The sequence below is a fragment of the Heterodontus francisci genome, chromosome 22 (genome assembly GCF_036365525.1).
Source record: "Heterodontus francisci isolate sHetFra1 chromosome 22, sHetFra1.hap1, whole genome shotgun sequence".
Classification (NCBI taxonomy): Eukaryota; Metazoa; Chordata; class Chondrichthyes; order Heterodontiformes; family Heterodontidae; genus Heterodontus; species Heterodontus francisci.
The window spans coordinates 46,175,013-46,193,072 of record NC_090392.1 but is presented as its reverse complement, the minus strand read 5'-3'; the positions used below and the strand labels follow the sequence as shown (position 1 = coordinate 46,193,072).

Genomic DNA, 18,060 nt, shown 5'->3' with positions numbered 1-18,060 from the left:
CATCTGAGTTGTTCCCATATGAAAGCTTAAGCTTTAATAATAGATATCTCTTGGTGTTTTATTTTTCTTAATTATTAACCTATGTAAAGGTGCTCCAAACACCTCCAAATTTGGCAATGGCAACATTTTGGATTAGCACATACATTAAAATTTCCCACACATTAATGCTCACTTTGCTGATCAAATGAATGTAAAATTACAGAACATTTTTCTCTTAAAAATAAAAATCTGGAAGGAATGTAAAAGCATTTTCCTCGCATATATCTGGGTCTATTGTAGACTAGTTGGTAGGGATTGATTGCTATGACTAGTCAACAACTCTATTATGGTTGTATCATTGCAACTGCCAGGATGGCAGAACTCGATGGACCATGATCATTTTCTAACGAGCAATTCCTATGTTTCTATGAGTTCAAGATTAATTGGAGTGCAAATGTGGTTGGGAGATTTACAATAGAAAAATGAGAAATAGTTGAAAAAATGTTGGTGAAGCAACAATTGAAATTAATTTTTGGTCACATTAAAATAGAATAAAGGACAACAGACACCAATCTAGTTTAATAGGGATGTAAGGAGTTGTAATAAGAATAAAGAGCTAAGTTTCAAAATATAGGCAGGTGGCTGGATCAATTTTAAAGACAAGTAAACGCAAGCTAAAATAATAATGACATCAAAAAATAAAGATTTTTCAAATACATAAAGAACAAACAAAATACATTTGCAATGGGATTCAAAAACAAGAAATCACAGTCATTAAATAGTAACTTCATATCTGTCTTTAATCAGGAAAAGAAAGAAAAGTTGGGTATCAGATCTGCAAGAACAACAAAAGAACTAGGCAATATTCAAATAATAGATATGGTTATAAAAGGTTAAACACTTTTATATCAGGCCAAATACCTGACCAAGAGTCCTAAAGAAGATGGATACTGAAATTAGTGGAACTGGCATCTGACATTTTTGCAAGTTGATTAATGGATCTGTTGTGCCCTTGTTCACACCAAGTTGGATCATTTACTGAAACACAGTCAATGGAGAGTGAAATTGGAGCGGCTGCAAAACTGGTGGCTGATTTGATCCCATCAACACCCCATCAGGCAGGTTTGGTTAAAATTACGCCCATGGTGTCTGTGAATTGTGGGTGGTCACTTACCTTAACCTTGGCTTGTTAGTCACTTGCTTGATATTTGCAGCTCAAAATAAAAAGTGAATTTTACTGATTATCTCTCAAATTACCCTATTTTTTAGACTCAATTTTTCTCTTCCCTGATTTTCTCCTGGTTTTTGATGCCAAAAATAAAAACTGAGATGCACCCAAAAACTATGTCTTAAAATCAGCAATAAAGCAAAGCTTAATGTTCATTATAAATGAAAAACATTGGTTGGACAGATTGAAAGTTGAGTCTGCTCAAGGTCTTTTTGGCTTCTTCCTTGGGTACTTCAACCCCAGTCTTACACTACAAGTGTAAAAAAACTTATTTATTTTTGATCTGACTCCTCCATTTACTTTCCATCCTTCCCATTCTCCTTCCATTTTGGATCTATTTTTACCCACATTCCCGCCCTCTTGTTTTTCAAATGGCATACTCACTACCCAATTGAGATAGATTTATTTTCTCATTTATATTACTCACCCAAATGACCATTTTTTATGTGTAAACTCAAGCAATGAGTGTTAGCAGCTAATTCACCATGGGGATATCACAGGAAAACCTGATCCTGCCCTGAACAGATATTCACACACACTTCCAGCAGGAATCCTCAGATGGTGCTCAGCAATGGGAATCTTTGATGCATTTATCTTTTCTGAACCCAGGAACAGTCAGAACAGTTGTAGCACACTCACACAAAGCTCTGGCTGGAATCAGCTAACCCAGCTTCCTCATCTGCATCTTCCTGATCTGCACCATTCAGCACATTTATCCACTAGGGGAAGAGTCTGCAAAAGACAATCTAAACCTGAGCGGTTTTCATTTCCAATTCTCCTGTATAAGACAGCAGATTAATGTGAAATTATGATCTCTTCTCCACATCCCAAGAATGTCAATCTCGCATGTGTATGTACTATGCCAGTGATTCCCAGAATCATAAAAGTATAGAATGTTTACAGCACAGAAGGAGGCCATTCAGCCCGCTGTGTTCATGCTGGCTCTCTGTAAGAGCAACTCAGCTAGTCCCATGCCCCACCCCACTCTTTCTCCATAGCCCTGCAAATTCTTTCTCTTCAGATGCTTATCCAATTCCCATTTGAAAGCCACAGTTGAATTGGCCTCCATCACACTCTCAAGGCAATGCATTCCAGATCCTAACTTGCTGAATAAAAGTTTTCCTCATGTTGCCATTGTTGCTTTTGCCATTCGCCTTAAATCGGTGTCCTCTGGTTCTCGACCCTTCCACCAATGGGAACAGTTTCTCTCTATCTACTCTGTCCATATCCCTCATGATTTTGAAAACTTCTATCAAATCTCCTCTTAACCTTCCCTCTCTCTCTAAGAAAAACAACCCAAGCTTCTCCAGTCTATCCTGTAACTGAAGTCCGTCATCCCTGGAACCATTCTCCTAAGTCTTTTCCGCACCCTCTATAAAGCTTTCACAATGATCCAGTGGAGTACAAACCAGTGATTTATAAAGCTTCACTATAACTTCCTTGCCTGAGAATTTATCACCATAGTTGGAGATTAAGGGAATAAAAAAAAGAGATTCCAATCAAGGGATGGCTAGCTAAGAAACAAGAAACCCTTCTATTAAAACTAGGGAGCTTGTAGTTTTATTGGAGTGTATTCATTGCTGCTATGAATGCTGAGATAGCTATGTCTCCATAGTTGCAAAACACTCACAAATCCAGTAGGCTGTGAAAAGGAAAAGACAGAGAAAAAAGGGTAAGACAAATGGGAATAAGAATACATTTCAAATTCCTCCATATCCTCCATTTTCCCTATCTCTGTAGCCTTCTCCAGCCCTACAAACTTTTGAGAACTCTGATCTCCTCTAAACCTGGCCAGCTGAGTAGGCCTCAAGCTTTGAAATTCACTCTTGAAATCCATATGCCTCTCCACCTCTCTTTCTGCCTTTAAGAGTCTCTGTAAAACCTACCTATTTCACCAAATTTTTGTTCATCTGTCGAAATGTCTTCTTCTTTGCTTCAATGTCAATTTTTTTTAAATATGATTACACACTCCTGTTAAGTGCCTTGGGACATTTTACTATATTAAATGCTAGTTGGTGTTGTTATGTCAGCAACAAATTCATTTTATAACTCCCACTAATGCATTTACATAAATTGCAATCTGTGTATTTTAATAGATATTAATCAGTTTGTGAAAACAGCACAGTAAAGGGTTTAAACCCATTGATTGTCTCTTCTAGCATACATAATTCACATAGCTTACCCATTTTTGGTAATTTGGATATACAGCTTGCAAACAAAACTCTTGCACCAGGGTTTCTTACTGACATTGGCAGCTCTGGCTATCTTTCTGAAGCTGCTTATCCAAGTCAACATCAGCTTAGGTTATGGGAACAGTGAAAATGAAAAAAGGAGTTGAGGGAGAAGGAAAATAATAGGTGCCCTAAAGCCCGCACCCCCCCCCCCAACCCCCGCACCCCCTCCCCTCCCGCACCACCCCCCCCCCCCCCCCCCCCGCCCCCCGCAGTCTATTCAAATGAATAAGAAAACTCCTTAAACTTAACTATTGGAAACTGGATTCTCTCTCAGAAGTTACATTAGTAACAAGTTGCTGTATGTGACAGGGATTTGTTAAGGCACTCCCTATTGCCACAGTTTATTAAACATTTTACATATTGTAAGAAACTGTTATACATGCCATTTTTTCAATAGTACACAGTTCTCTTTCACATAAAAATGCATGCATGTAATAACAGAACTGTCTGTCTGATGAGGAAATAGTTCATGGCAATTGGCTTTATGTCAGAAGTTGCCCTTGTATAAGTGTTTTGGCTTAATACTTAATATGCTGCAAAGGATTAATTGTAAAGTTACATAATTATCAAGAACTATTTGCATATATAGTAGGCGATGCCCCATTTTAATGGGAAAATCGTGTCGGTGATTATTTAAAAATGCTACATTAAAAAAGTCCAAAAGCTCTAAGAACTAGGGAATAAGTCGCTTCCAGCTATTTGCATATTATAGAAAATAGCTGCATCAGTGCTTCTGTCATTAATAACACTTTATAGGAGTAAAGTTCTTTCAACAATTACTACCCTATGTGTCCCTTTACTCAGTAAAAAGGAAGAGCCAAATGTACAGATAGAAAGATCTAAAGGCTACAAAATGACTATATTTTGTCAAAATGGATGTGATAGTAAAACTGCATCTGTGACCGAGGTCAACTCGTGTAATACTGTAACTTAAAGGAATTGTCATTTTCTGCATAATTTATACAGTAACTTGCTTTATACGAGGATGCGTGGTTGATCCAATATTGAATTCTTACAAACGCACAGCGTTCGCGTATCCTGTGTAATCAAATTAACTTTAGTATTCCTAAGGACAAAACACAGCTCTTTGTAGCAATATTCTTCACTTGTTAGCAGAGTCCTTCAGGTCAGAAGCCCCAGCAGATGTGCCCCTTTCTTTCAGTTCATTTCACTGAGGAGGATTCTCTGTTTAACAGAGGTCCTTCCTGGAAGAAAGCATCATCAGTGAAATAAAGAACTGGAGAATATCCAGTTCCGGTAGACCTGCAACTGCAACAGCATCCAACTGTGAATATGTTGGTTGATCCACAGTTATTTATGACTGTGGTTACATTGTAGGACTGATTAGTAATCCAGTGCTGCTAACCGCTTGAAGGAACAACATCTGTGACTGGCCAATGTCAATAACTGGCTACAAGCCCTTAATTGGTGCAAATGTCCAAGGTTCGCTCTTGCTTCATGGAAGATCAATTAAGATCGACCAAAATGGTTATAAACCCATTAACACTCAAACATTTCACATCTGGTCAATGTTTACTTTGAAACAACAGATTAACAGTTGAAGACATTTAGAGGTGGCAAGAGGGCCATTGCTAGCTAACGATTTAGGAATGGACAGAAATCCAGTTTGGTAACAGGTCTAGCATTCATTAATGTTCCATGGCCAGATGAAGTTCCAGGATCTCTAGAGTTCCAAGATTGGGTATGGATCCACCTAGATTGGCAAGCAAGAAGGAACCAAGGTTAACGCTAGTAATAGCTGCCCAAGTGAGAGGGAACATGTGTGTTAGGATGACGGGGCACGTTTGGATTGGGGTAAATGCCCGCTGTAGGAGAACTCCAGTATGGTGAGGTTGCTCCAAAGAAGCTAGAGGATGTGACCGGCATAGAGGTGGGATGAGGAGATACAAAGTTCATCTTCTGCGGATGTGCATGGTAGGCGGACATGTAGGAAAGGTCTGAGGGATACTTATACATAGAGGACTCTGTTGGATGTGGTTGAAGAGCCTGCGCAATGCCATGAAAGTCAAATTTGTATGCATAGCGTTTGCCATGAACCTTGGTCATGATGTTTTTGTCATAATAATAGCGCAGAGCTCTGCTCAGCTTGTCGTAGTTCATGTTGGGTTTGCTTTTCCTCTCTCCCCAACGCCGTGCCACTTCATCCGGGTCTGTCATTTTAAACTCGCCATTGGTTCCTTCCCAGGTGATGCAGCTGGCATTGGAACTGTCAGACAACAGCTCCAGGAGGAACTGCCAAAGTTGTATTTGTCCACTTCCTGTAAGAAAATGAGAGTTTTGTATAAGTTATTTACAAGTCAACCATGTTATGCAAAAAGCTAACTCACACCCTCCAAACCTATGGAACTCTAATTCTATGATGCATAGAGAAATGAAAACTTTCCCGATGACTCAGTCAGTAACTGCATTGCTCAGTGCTGAGTTGAGACATACTGCTACCATTCAAGGTATGCTGAGGGTAAAGCTGCAGAGGTATCTTCTGCTTCCAGTAATTCGCTTTTCACAGATTTCTGCCATGTCAAACATAACTAGTGTGTACTGACATTCTGGGTGTCTAATGTTTATTAAAGAAATAGATTGGATTGTTAATGAATCCTCGCATTGACAGGAAAAAATAAATACTGGTGTGACAGATGGGCTCAGCAACTGGAAGGGAATTGTCACCACAGCAGGCTAGCTTTCAGCAGAGAGTTGACAGCAAGTGATGGCTTCAAGAGCTGGCTGTATCTAAAGTACACTAGTACTGATGTCAGCTGCTCAAACTGCTAACCTGAATCCTGTAGAATCTGCAAAGCAAGACATACCCTGTGCAATTAGAAGTGAAGCCCAAAGTTCCACCCTCGGAACAGCAAGGTGTAACATCTACAAAGTACACTTATGAGGGCTTGGATGAACAATGAAGTCTTTTGCAAATCTGTCTTTTTAGAAGATTTTGAAATGAAGCTTTAAAAAGCTAATATCTACAATCAAACAGTGTAACAATTAGGAGTGACAGGATGACATGTATCATAAGATCAATGGTTCCTTGGAATGATGTAGTGGCATGAACTGGCTAGTAAGTGTTTCTCAAGTCTCTTTCACAATTCTGTGATTATCTGGCGTATAAAGAAACTTATATACGTTAATAGACTGTGCACACTGTCAGCAATTTAACAGTAATTTTGACAATTTGTGGCACCTAAAGGCAAAATACACAGGAAAATATGGTACCACACTGTGAAAAACTGAACCATGCTAAATTACAATGCCACACTCTCATTAACTAAAACATACTAAAATACTGTACTACACTGTGACAAACTGCATCACACTAAAATAATATGACAAACTGAGACTTACACTATGATAAATTGCAGCAAAATTAAATACTGTACCACACAATAATAAACTGCACCATGTGAAAACACTGTACCACATGGAAAAACTAAATAATACTAATATACTGCAGCATGGTGGAAAAACTGAACCACAGTAAAATACTATCCGCATTAAGATAAACTAAGTACTATGATAAAATACAGTATTGCACTGTGATAAGCAGCACCAGAGACACAGACTCTGCTACCATGCAATAAACTGCAGCACAATAAAATACTGTACCACACTGTTATAAACTGTGATAAACTGAAGCTCAATAAAATACTGAACCACACTGTAATAAACTGCAGTGCACTAAAATACTGTACCAGACTGTCATAGGCTAAACCACAATAAAATACTGGACCACACTGTAATAAACCGAGGCACACTAATATACTGTACTATATGATGGTAAATGGCACCACTCTAATATACTGTACCAAACTGTAAAAAACTATAACTAAAATATTGCACCACGCTGTGATCAACTTAACCACTCTAAAATACTGTAGGACACCACTAGTGCTGCAATAAACTGTAAAAAATGAATCTACTGTACCACACTGTAATAAACGAGACCATATTAAAATACTGTACCACACTGTAATGAACTGAACCACTACAAAATACTGTACTACACGGTAGTAAAATTAAGAACCTTAATATAGATAGGGCAGCCGGTCCAAATGAAATCCACCCGAGGGTCCTCATGGAGATGAGACAGGTGCTGTGCGAGCCCCTTGCCCGTATCTTTAATATCTCGCTGGAGTCTGGGATGGTTCTCTTAGACTGGAAGGTGGCTAATGTTGTCCCAATCTTTAAAAAAGGAGATAAGATGGATCTGGGTAATTATAGGCCCATTTGTTTGATGTCAGTAATAGGGAAGATGCTTGAGGGAATCATTAGGGATGCAATATATGACTATTTAGACAGAGAAGGACAGATTATGGATGCCAATATAACTTCAATAAAGGGAGGTTCTGCTATACATTTCTGACTGTGTTTTGAACAAGCCACCAAGATAATGGATGAGGGAATATATTATTTACCCGGACTTTCAAAAAGATTTTGGGAAGAAACCAAATAACAGCGAAGAGTCGGGTATTAGTGGCAATTTACTATGTGGATTGAGAACAGGCAGAAAGCCAGTAGGCAGAAATTATGCAGGCAGATTTGGATTTGTTTGGAATCTAGTGGTGTCCTACAGGATCAATGTTGGAACCGTTACTCTTTACTATTTTTATTAATGATCTGGATGTAGGTGTTGGAGGCATAAACTGCAAGTTTGCTGATGATACTAAGATTTGTGGGGATGTTATGATTCTGGACAATCCTCAACTGTTTTAAACACATCTAAACACACTGGAGGATTGGGATCATGACGGGCAAATGATGTTTAAATTGAAACCATGTAGTGTTATGCATGCGGGTAGCTCAAATGCTGAACATTCAGGCTAAAGTACCAAAGCAGCTGGAGAGACGAAGGTCTGGTCAATCTAATGCATCAGTCTCTAAGGTGCATAACCAACATTGTGAAGTGATAGCTAGAGTAAATAGAGTGCTGCTGTATGTTTATAGGACAATTGACCAAAGATGAACCATATGGTTTTTCCCATGTACCACACCTTGGTTCGGCCTCAGTTAGCATACTGTATTCAGTTTTGGTTTCCTCACGTGGTGTGTGATATTGTGGCTTTGGAAAGGGTTTAGGGGATGACAACATGATTAATTGCCAATTTGAAGTATCTTGCTATCAAGATGAGCTCAGAGACTTGAGACTGTGCACTTTAAAGAAGGGTAGACTTAAAGTTGATTTGTTCGAGGTTCATGTGATGATGAACTGATTATGCTCATATAAACCAGTTTAAACTCAATAGGTTAGGGAGGACCAGGGGTCACAATTTCAAGTTATATTAGATCCTGGTTAGACGTCAGGAGGTGGACCTGTAGAACAGCTGACTGGCTTGTGCAATGAACACCAATTCACTAATTTCCTTCAAACATGGGTTGGGCCTTTTCCAGCTACAGCAAAGATCACCTCTTACAAAAGATAGGTACTGCATGACATTAATTAGGGCCAGAGTGATCTCCTGGACTTGTTTCCATTGCCTAAAGAGGTAAGCGAAAAATGTTTCAAATTTTTTTCCTGAAATGGTATGGTTTTTATCCAGTTTTCCAAATGCTTCCTGATCAGTGAGGGGGTTTATATATTGTGTCTCATAAAGCACCACAAATGAGTGGAACAATTTCGATGGATCAGAGAGTCTTTATCTGGTCTGTCATTGTTCATATGTTCATATCTATGTAACTGCACAACGTTAAAATACTGTACCCCACTATGATAAACTGAATCATGCTAAAATATAGTACCACAATGCAATACACTGAACCACAATAAAATACTGGACCACACTGTAATCAATTGAACCACAAATGAAGTGCTGCACCACACTAATAAACTGAACAAAATACTGGACCATTCTGTAATAAACGGAACATCAACAAATTATTGTAACACATTGTAATAAACGTAACAATACTGTAACACACTGCAATAAACTGACCCACAATAAAAACACTGTGCCATACTGTAACAAACTGAAAAATAAAATACTGCACCACACTGTAAAAAATTGCACAGTAAAATACTGTGCCACATGGTAATAAACTGAAGCACAAAAAAAAATTGCACCACACTGGAAATAATCTGAATAAAATACTGCACCACACTGTAACACAATGCACAATAAAAAATGCATGACACAGTAATAAACCAAACAATAAAATACAGTACCACACTGAAATAAACTGTATACAAGCGTCAAGAAAACTGTGCTCATGAGACAAGGTGTTGCATCTCCGCCTCTGATCACACTAAATAACACCCCACCGGCAGCACTTAGCAAATTCTGCTACCTTGGGTCCACGGTGACAGACAATCTGTCCCTTGATGCAAAGCTCAATAGACACCAGGGGTCAGCAACATGTCTGTACATAAACACCAGTGTCCATGGTAAAAGACTTTGAAGTCTGTGACTGGTAATTTCAGGGATAAGAAATTTCCCATTGGTTTCTCCTTTACAACCAGACCGTTTTTTTTTAAATCGCAATATCAGTTTCACAGCTGACTGACAGCTGACAGGTGCTGGGAGCAGAAACAACAGTTTCCGAACTTCAGTCAATTTGGTGTTTTCCAGCGGGTTCTGGTTTATTTTTTAAAAACCCACCTTAAAACCCCAAATTTTCTGAAGTTCAGAAACTGCTGTTTCTGCTCTCAGCAACGGTCAGAGAGAGGTCAATAATTTCCATCTTTGCTGTCTGCAGCACATTATGGGTATATCCTGGCACAGCAAAATCACAAATGTGGCAGTCCTCTCAAATGTGTTGGCACTAACCAAACAGAGGCGGCTTTGGTGGATTAGAAACATCTGCAGGAGGGAAGACTGTTGCAGTTGTGTGATTGCCTTTAAGAGTGATATCTTGGTATGCTCATGAGTTATGTGCTAGGATGCAGTCACATGACTACTTGCCAGATTCACTCTGAAACTGTAACACCAAGAGGAATGTCATGTAAATAGTTAGCTCTGCATTGTACATACTTATTAGCTGTTTAATAAACCTGTTTGAGATCGTCAATCAACTGAACTCCACACATCTCATTTATGTTACATCAGACAACATAAAAAGCTTCTCATTGCATGGTAGCAGCTGTGGTGAAAAGATAAAATCCAAGATTGAAGACCACAGGAAAACAGCTTTAAAAACTACCTACAGCTAAAAGAAAGAATGCTAAAAGAAACACTGGCCCAAACAGTGTAAACAAGAAAAAAACCTCACCTCTAGCTGTAGAAGACAGAGTTCTGAACAACAGGCTGCAAATCATTCACTGTGATCGGGTGAGTCAGTGAGCCATCCGTACAGGAACCCCAGTTTAAATAAAAAGCTTTGAGGTGCTTGCAAAGTTGATTTTTTTTTTAAAGGCTCAGTAAAAGTAAAAAAACATGAAATGCAATCCCTATCTCAGGTGGATCATTTGTTTTCAAAGGCTCCCCAGACAGATCAGGTCCGTGCCATTTCAGGAGATGCCTGACAGCAAAAAGCGTGGGAATCCTCCATTCACACAGGTTGCAGCTAAAAATGAAACCATTAAATCACTGGAATTATGAAGAGCTTTCATTCATTCAGCTGGAGTTTTTAAAAAGTCATAAAACCACTCAGCTGTGAGGAATTGCCTCTTGAACGGCTGTATAAACAAGCCCTAGCAAAAAATAAAGCACTTGAACTGCCTGCTCAACAGCTGTATAAATGGACAGAATAGAGTGCTGTAAGACAAGCCCTGCTAAACACCTGCTTCTGTCAATCAGAACAACCAGTTTACAAAACAGGTTTTTTTTTCAGGGAAGCAGTACAGAATCACAGAAGCAGGTTCTTTCAGCAAGGATAAAGCAAAAGAACAGCAGGAACATGGATACCAATTTACCAGCATGAACTGGAAAGCCTTGGATATCCTATCCGAGTTTAAACTGTTCCAACAGAGAATGCAGTTGTGCCTTACAGACCAAGTTATTGTAGAAATAGAAAATCAGGCTGTAAAAATAATGATAGCAATCGGAAATGAGGGATTACACATAATCAATACCTCAGGCATATCTGAAGAGGACCAGAAAGTTAGTATCATAGAGTCATAGAGTTATAAATCACAGAAACAGGCCTTTCAGCCCACCTTGTCCACACTGGCCATCAAGCCTATCTATTCTAATCCCAATTTCCAGCCCTAGGACCGTAGCCTTGTATGCTATGGCATTTCAAGTGCTTATCTAAATACTTCATGCATGTTGTGATGGTTCCTGACTCTCCCATCCCTTCAGGCAGTGTGTTCCAGATTCCAACCACCCTCTGGGTGAAAAAAGTTTTCCTCAAATCCCCTCTAAACCTCCTGCCCCTTACCTTAAATCTATGCCCCCTGGTTATTGACACCTCCACTAAGGGAAAAAGTTTCTTCCTATCTATGCCCCTCATAATTTTGTATTCCTCAATCAGGTCCCCCCTCAGCCATCTCTGCTCTAAGAAAAACAACCCTAACCTATCCAGTCTCTCTTCATAGCTGAAATGCTCCAGCCCAGGCAACATCCTGGTGAATCTCCTCTGCACCCTCTCCAGTGCAATCACATCCTTCCTATAGTGTTTTTGACCAGAACTGTACACTGTACTCCAGCTGTGGCCTAACTAGCATCTTATACAGCTCCATCATAATCTCCCTGCTTTTATATTCTATGCCTCAGCTAATAAAGGCAAGTATCCCATATGCCTTCCTAACCACCTTATCTACCTGTGCTGCTGCCTTCAGTGATCTATGGACAAGTACGCCAAGGTCCCTCTGACCCTCTGTACTTCCTATGGTCCTACCATCCATTGTATATTCCCTTGCCTTGTTAGTCCTCCCAAAATGCATCAACTCACACTTCTCAGAATTAAATTCCATTTTCCACTGCTCTGCCCATCTTATCAGCCCATCTATATCATCCTGTAATTTAAGGCTTTCCTCCTCACTATTTACGACACCACCAATTTTCATGTCACCTGTAAACTTAATTGTTATACCTCCTATATTCAGTTCTAACTCATTAATGTACACTACAAACAGCAAGGATCCAAGCACCAATCCCTGCAGTACACCATTGGTCACAGGCTTCCAATCGCAAAAATAACACTCTGCCTCCTGCCACTAAGCCAATTTTGGATCCAATTTGCCAAATTGCCCAGGATTCCATGGGCTCTTACCTTCTTGACCAATCTCCCATGTGGGACCTTATCAAGAACCTTACTGAAGTCCATGTAGACTACATCAACTGCTTTACTCTCATCTACACATCTAGTCACCTCCTCGAAAAATTCAATCAAATCTAGGAGATATGATCTCCCCCTGACAAAGCCATGCTGACTATCCTTGATTAATCCCTGCCTCTCCAAGCGGAGATTAATCCTGTCCCTCAGAATTTTTTCCAATCGTTTCCCTACCAATGATGTTAGACCTATTGGCCTGTAATTACCTGGTTTAAACCTACTACTCTTCATGAATAATGGTACGAGATGTGCTGTCCTCCAATCCTCTGGTACCTCTCCTGTGGCCAGAGAGGATTTGAAAATTTGTGTCAGAGCCCCTGCAATCTTCTCCCTTGCCTCACATAGTAGCCTGGGATACATCTCATCTGGGCCTGGGGATTTATCCACTTTTAAGCCCGCTAAAACCTACTCCCTTCCAGATATGGAAAGTGCTGGAAAATCAGCTCTGAATGAGAGTGAATTTTCTGTTTCACCACCTGGAATTGATGTTCTACAGGCAACAGCCACAGGACTCAATAGACCAGTTCATCAGCAGATGCCATAGTAAAGGCAATGAATGCGATTTCTCAGAAACTGAGATGTCAGTACGACTTGTGGAGCTGATGATTGTATCAACACCCATTGAAGCATTTCAGAAAGACCTCATAAGGAAAAAGAAAGGTCACAGCACTGACATACTGCTGGAAGACAGCAGGAAGTACGAAGTTATTGTAGCTGGACAACAGCACCTGCAAACACTAGGTGCAGCCAACAGCAAGCTGTGTGCTAAGTGTGGTCGGTCCCACCCACGACAAAGTTGTCCTGCATTTCGTGACCTGTGCAGGGCATGTGCTGCAAAAGGATACAGGGCCCTCCTGTGCAAGTATTCTGGCTCTAAAGACGCAGCCAGAAGTCACAGTCGGATGCAAACAAGCAGACAACAAGGAAACAGCAGCAAGGAAAGAACCAGAGACTTGCATAAACACAAGCCGATACATGAGGTCCACAGCAAAACAGACCTGAGACAAGATTCAGAGAGAAGTAATTCTCAGACAGAAGACGAACAGGCATTCCACATTGTGACCCTGACAATCATGTTGATGAAGTTCAACAACTGGACACTTACGCCACTATTAACATCATGTGCCCAAAGAAAGCTGGTAACCATACACTCAGGGTCAAGATTGACACAGGAGCTCGTGCAAATGCGCTACCAGTCTGAATCCTCAAAGATATGTACGGGATTCATTGCATCAATGATACAACCGACCACTACCAAGTTATCTGCAAACAATGGGTCACCCATCCCGTGCAGTAGCACATTAACAATGCAATGCAGATATGGCAAGTTGGCATGGAAACCACAAACGTTCTACCTAGTTGACACGAGCAGACCAGCAGTGCCAGGACTACCAGCGTGTAAAGACCTCAACATCATAATGATCCACGAGAGCATTGCCAAGGGGAAAGGACCGGAACCCACTCACAGACTCTGGCCAGCATCAAACGGTGCAGTCTGAAAACCCAGCAACAGCACAACTATGCCATGCCTTCACTTCTGCTCTCTTGCCAGCACCACAACGAGCCAGAATGGACAAGTATCTCCATGGGATCAAGTACTCTTCCATCAACAAGTCCTTGACCTTGAACCCCTAGCCTTCAGACAAGGAGGATGAGGAGAGGCGAAGGACACACAATGTCCTGAAGAGGCAGAGGAGGAATGTGTTGAAGCATTGTCTATTGGCTCTTCAAGATGAGGTGCAGGAACTTTCCAAGAATGACAAGGCCTCAAAGGTGGTCATTTTGAGAAAAGCAACGGAGTATGTTAGCAGGCTGAAGGCAGAGCAACCAAAACTGAATGCAGAGAGGGAGAGACTTCAGAAAGAACAGCAACAGATGAGATGCAGCCTTCCCGAGCAAGAGTTATCAAACTGCTGATATGATATATGCACTGTTGAGCCTCTATACTTGTAAAATTCATAATCTCTATACTTGTGTCAATAATTTTGATGTTATCTAATTTTATATATTTTCACTATTAGTAAGCGACACTTATCTTTGGAAAGAAGGGGGATATTGTGAGATTGCCTTTCAGAGTGGTGTCCCTTTAAGATCTTAGTATGCTAATGAGCTATGTGCCAGGATGCAGTCACATGACTACTTGCCAAATTCACTCTGTAACTGTAACATCAAGAGGCAAGTCATGTAAATAGCTCTGCACTGTATGTACTTGTTAGCTGTTAAAAAAACCTGTTTGAGATCTTCAATCAACTGAACTCCACATATTTCATTTATGTTGCAACAAACAACATAAAAAGCTTCTCATTGCAGTCGCATAGCCAACAATCGCGTATGGTGAGGTAGCCGGGGCCAGATGACCAGTGGGGCACCCAAAGCTCCGCTTCAAGGATGCTTGCAAGCATGACATGAAGACCCTAAATGTCGAATATTGCACCTGGGAGTCACTAGATGGTGAAAAAGAGAAATGGCAACCCATACTGTCGACGGGTGTGCTCTACATGATGACCAGTTGCCACAGCACTTGTCAAAAGCCACCAACGTCAAAAACAACAACTCACAGCATCTCATGCCAGCTTCACATGTAGCACTTGTGGCAGAACCTGCCTCTCAAGGGTTGGCCTTCACGACCATCAGCAAAGGTGCAATAAGAGAACACACCTCACCTGAATGGATTGTTTGCTGCATGTTCACTATCTTTCATAAATGGAAGGATGCCAACAACCAAATAAAATAAACTGAATAAAATACTGTACCCCATTGTAATAAACTGAACCACAATAAAATACAGTGCCATGCTATAACAAACTGAACCACAGTACAACATTATACCACACTAATAAACTGTACAATGAATAAAATACTGTAACACACTGTAATAACCTACACAACACTATAGCACACTGCAATATAAACAGAACATAAAATACTGTAGCACACTGCAGTATCAAACTACAATAGAATACGATACTAGACTGTAATAAACTGAACCATGTTAAAATACTGCACCAAACTAATAAACTGAACCAAAACAAAATACTGTACCACTCTGTAATAAGCTGAAAATACTGTACCACACTGTAATAAACTGAAGCACAATAAAATACTGTACCATACTGTAATAAGCTGAACCATGTTAAAATACTGTAACACACTAATAAACAGAGCCACAAAATACTGTACTGCACTGCAATAAACTGCACAATAAAACACTGTGGCACACTGCAATAAACAGAACATAAAATATTGTAGCACTCTGCAGCAGCAAACTACAATAAAATACTGTACTAGACTGTAATAAACTGAATAAAATGCTGTACCTCACTTCAATAAACTGATCCAAGGTACAAAATTGTACTACACTGTAACAAACTGACAAAATGCTTAAGCGCACTAACAAACCAAACAAAACATAACACTAATAAAGTGAACAAAAACAACCCACACTGTAATAAACTGGAAAGTAAAATACTGTACTACATTGTAGTGAACTAAACACCAAAAAAATACTGTACCACATGGTAATAAACTGAACAATGAATATTGCGACATGCTGTAATAAACTGAACCACAATAAAATACTGTACCACACTGTAATAAGCTGAACCACGATAAAATACTGTACTGCACTGTAATGATAAAATAGTGTGCCATACTGTAATATACCAAACAACAAAATACAGAGCAATATCAGAAGCTGAATGAAATACTCCACCCCAGTATAATAAACTGAATCACGATGAAATACTGTACCACACTGCAATAAACTGAACCATAATAAAATACTATACCACACTGTAATGAACTGAAGCATGATTAAATATTGTACCGCACCATAATGAACTAAGGCATAATAAAATAATGTGCCACACTGTATTATACCAAACAACAAAATACAGAACACTGTCATAAGCTCAATGAAATACTCCACCACTGTAATAAACTGAACCACAATAAAATACTGTACCACACTGTGATAAACTGAACAATGATATAATACTGTAGCAAATTGCAATGATTTGAAACACAATAAAATACTGTACCACAATGTAATGGACTGAATAAAATACTGCAGCCCACTGTAATAAGCAATACAATGAATACTGCATCACGCTGTAATAAACTGAATCACAATTAAATACCGCATCACACTAATAAACTGCACCACAATAAAATACAGTAAAAGAATACATTAAACTGAACAATAATATACTGCAGCCCAAGGTAATAAACACTACAATGAATACTGCACCACCATTGTAACTAAACAGAATAAAATACTGTACCATACCTATAAACGGAATTACAATAAAACACTGTACTAGTCTGTAATTAACTGAAAATACTGTACCACAATAAGCTGAACTGCAATAAAATACTATACCACATTGTAACAAACTGAACCACAATAAAATACTGTATCACACTGTAATAAACTGAATAGTACAATACTGTCTCATCCTGTAATAAACTGCACAATAAAACACTGCTCCACACTGTAATACACTGAACCACAATAATACTGTACCAACGCAATGAACTGAAACAAACTTCAGTCTTCACTATTGATGATACAAGTAACATCCCAGTATTAGCTGTAAGTCAGGAAATGGAAGGGAGGGAGGAACTCAAGAAAATTGCAATCACCAGGGGAGTGGTAGAGTCATAGAGAGATACAGCACTGAAACAGGCTCTTCAGCCCACCGAGTCTGTGCTGACCATCAACCACCCGTTTATACTAATCCTACATTAATCCCATATTCCCTACTGCATCCCCACCTTCCCTCAATTCTCCTACCACCTACCTACACTAGGGGCAATTTACAATGGCCAATTTACCTATCAACCTGCAAGAGGAAATTGGAGCACCTGGCAGAAACCCACACAGTCACAGGGAGAACTTGCAAACTCCACACAGGCAGTACCTAGAACTGAACCTAGGTCACTCGAGCTGTGAGGCTGTAGTGCTAACCACTGCGCCACCATGCACAAATTGTTGGAGCTATGGGCTGACAAGTCCCCAGATCTTGATGGACTTCATCCTAGGGTGTTAAAAGAAGTGGCAAGTGAGATATTTGCTACGTTAGTTTTAATTTTCCAAAATTCCCTAGATTCGGGGAAGGTTCCTTTAGATTGGAAAATAATGACTGTAATTCCTTTATTCAAAAAGGGAGGGAGACAGAAAGCAGGAAACTACAGGCCTGTTAGCTTAACATCTGTCTTAGGGAAAATGTCAGAAGCTATTATTAAAGATGTTATAGCAGGACATTTAGAAAAATTCAAGGTAATCAGGCAGAGTCACCATGGTTTTGTGAAAGAGAAATCATGTTTCACCAATTTGTTGGAGTTCTTTGAGGTAGTTACATGTGCTGTGGATAAAGGGGAACTGGTGGATGT

General features: G+C 39.7%; 1 protein-coding gene across 6 annotated transcripts in view; it reads right to left on the bottom strand.

Annotated features, from left to right (window-relative positions):
• Positions 1-3,744: 3,744 nt before the first annotated feature.
• Positions 3,745-18,060, bottom strand: part of fli1 (Fli-1 proto-oncogene, ETS transcription factor) — an 88,221-nt gene continuing 73,905 nt past the window's right edge. For 5 of the 6 annotated variants that reach the window (XM_068053780.1, XM_068053781.1, XM_068053779.1 and 2 more), the window contains one exon: positions 3,745-5,720. In XM_068053780.1, coding sequence (XP_067909881.1) covers positions 5,191-5,720 — 530 coding nt within the window. In that variant the 3' untranslated portion in view covers positions 3,745-5,190. Of the gene's footprint in view, positions 5,721-7,489; positions 7,639-18,060 lie in introns of those variants that run through there. The other variant, XM_068053783.1, reaches the window with a different exon arrangement.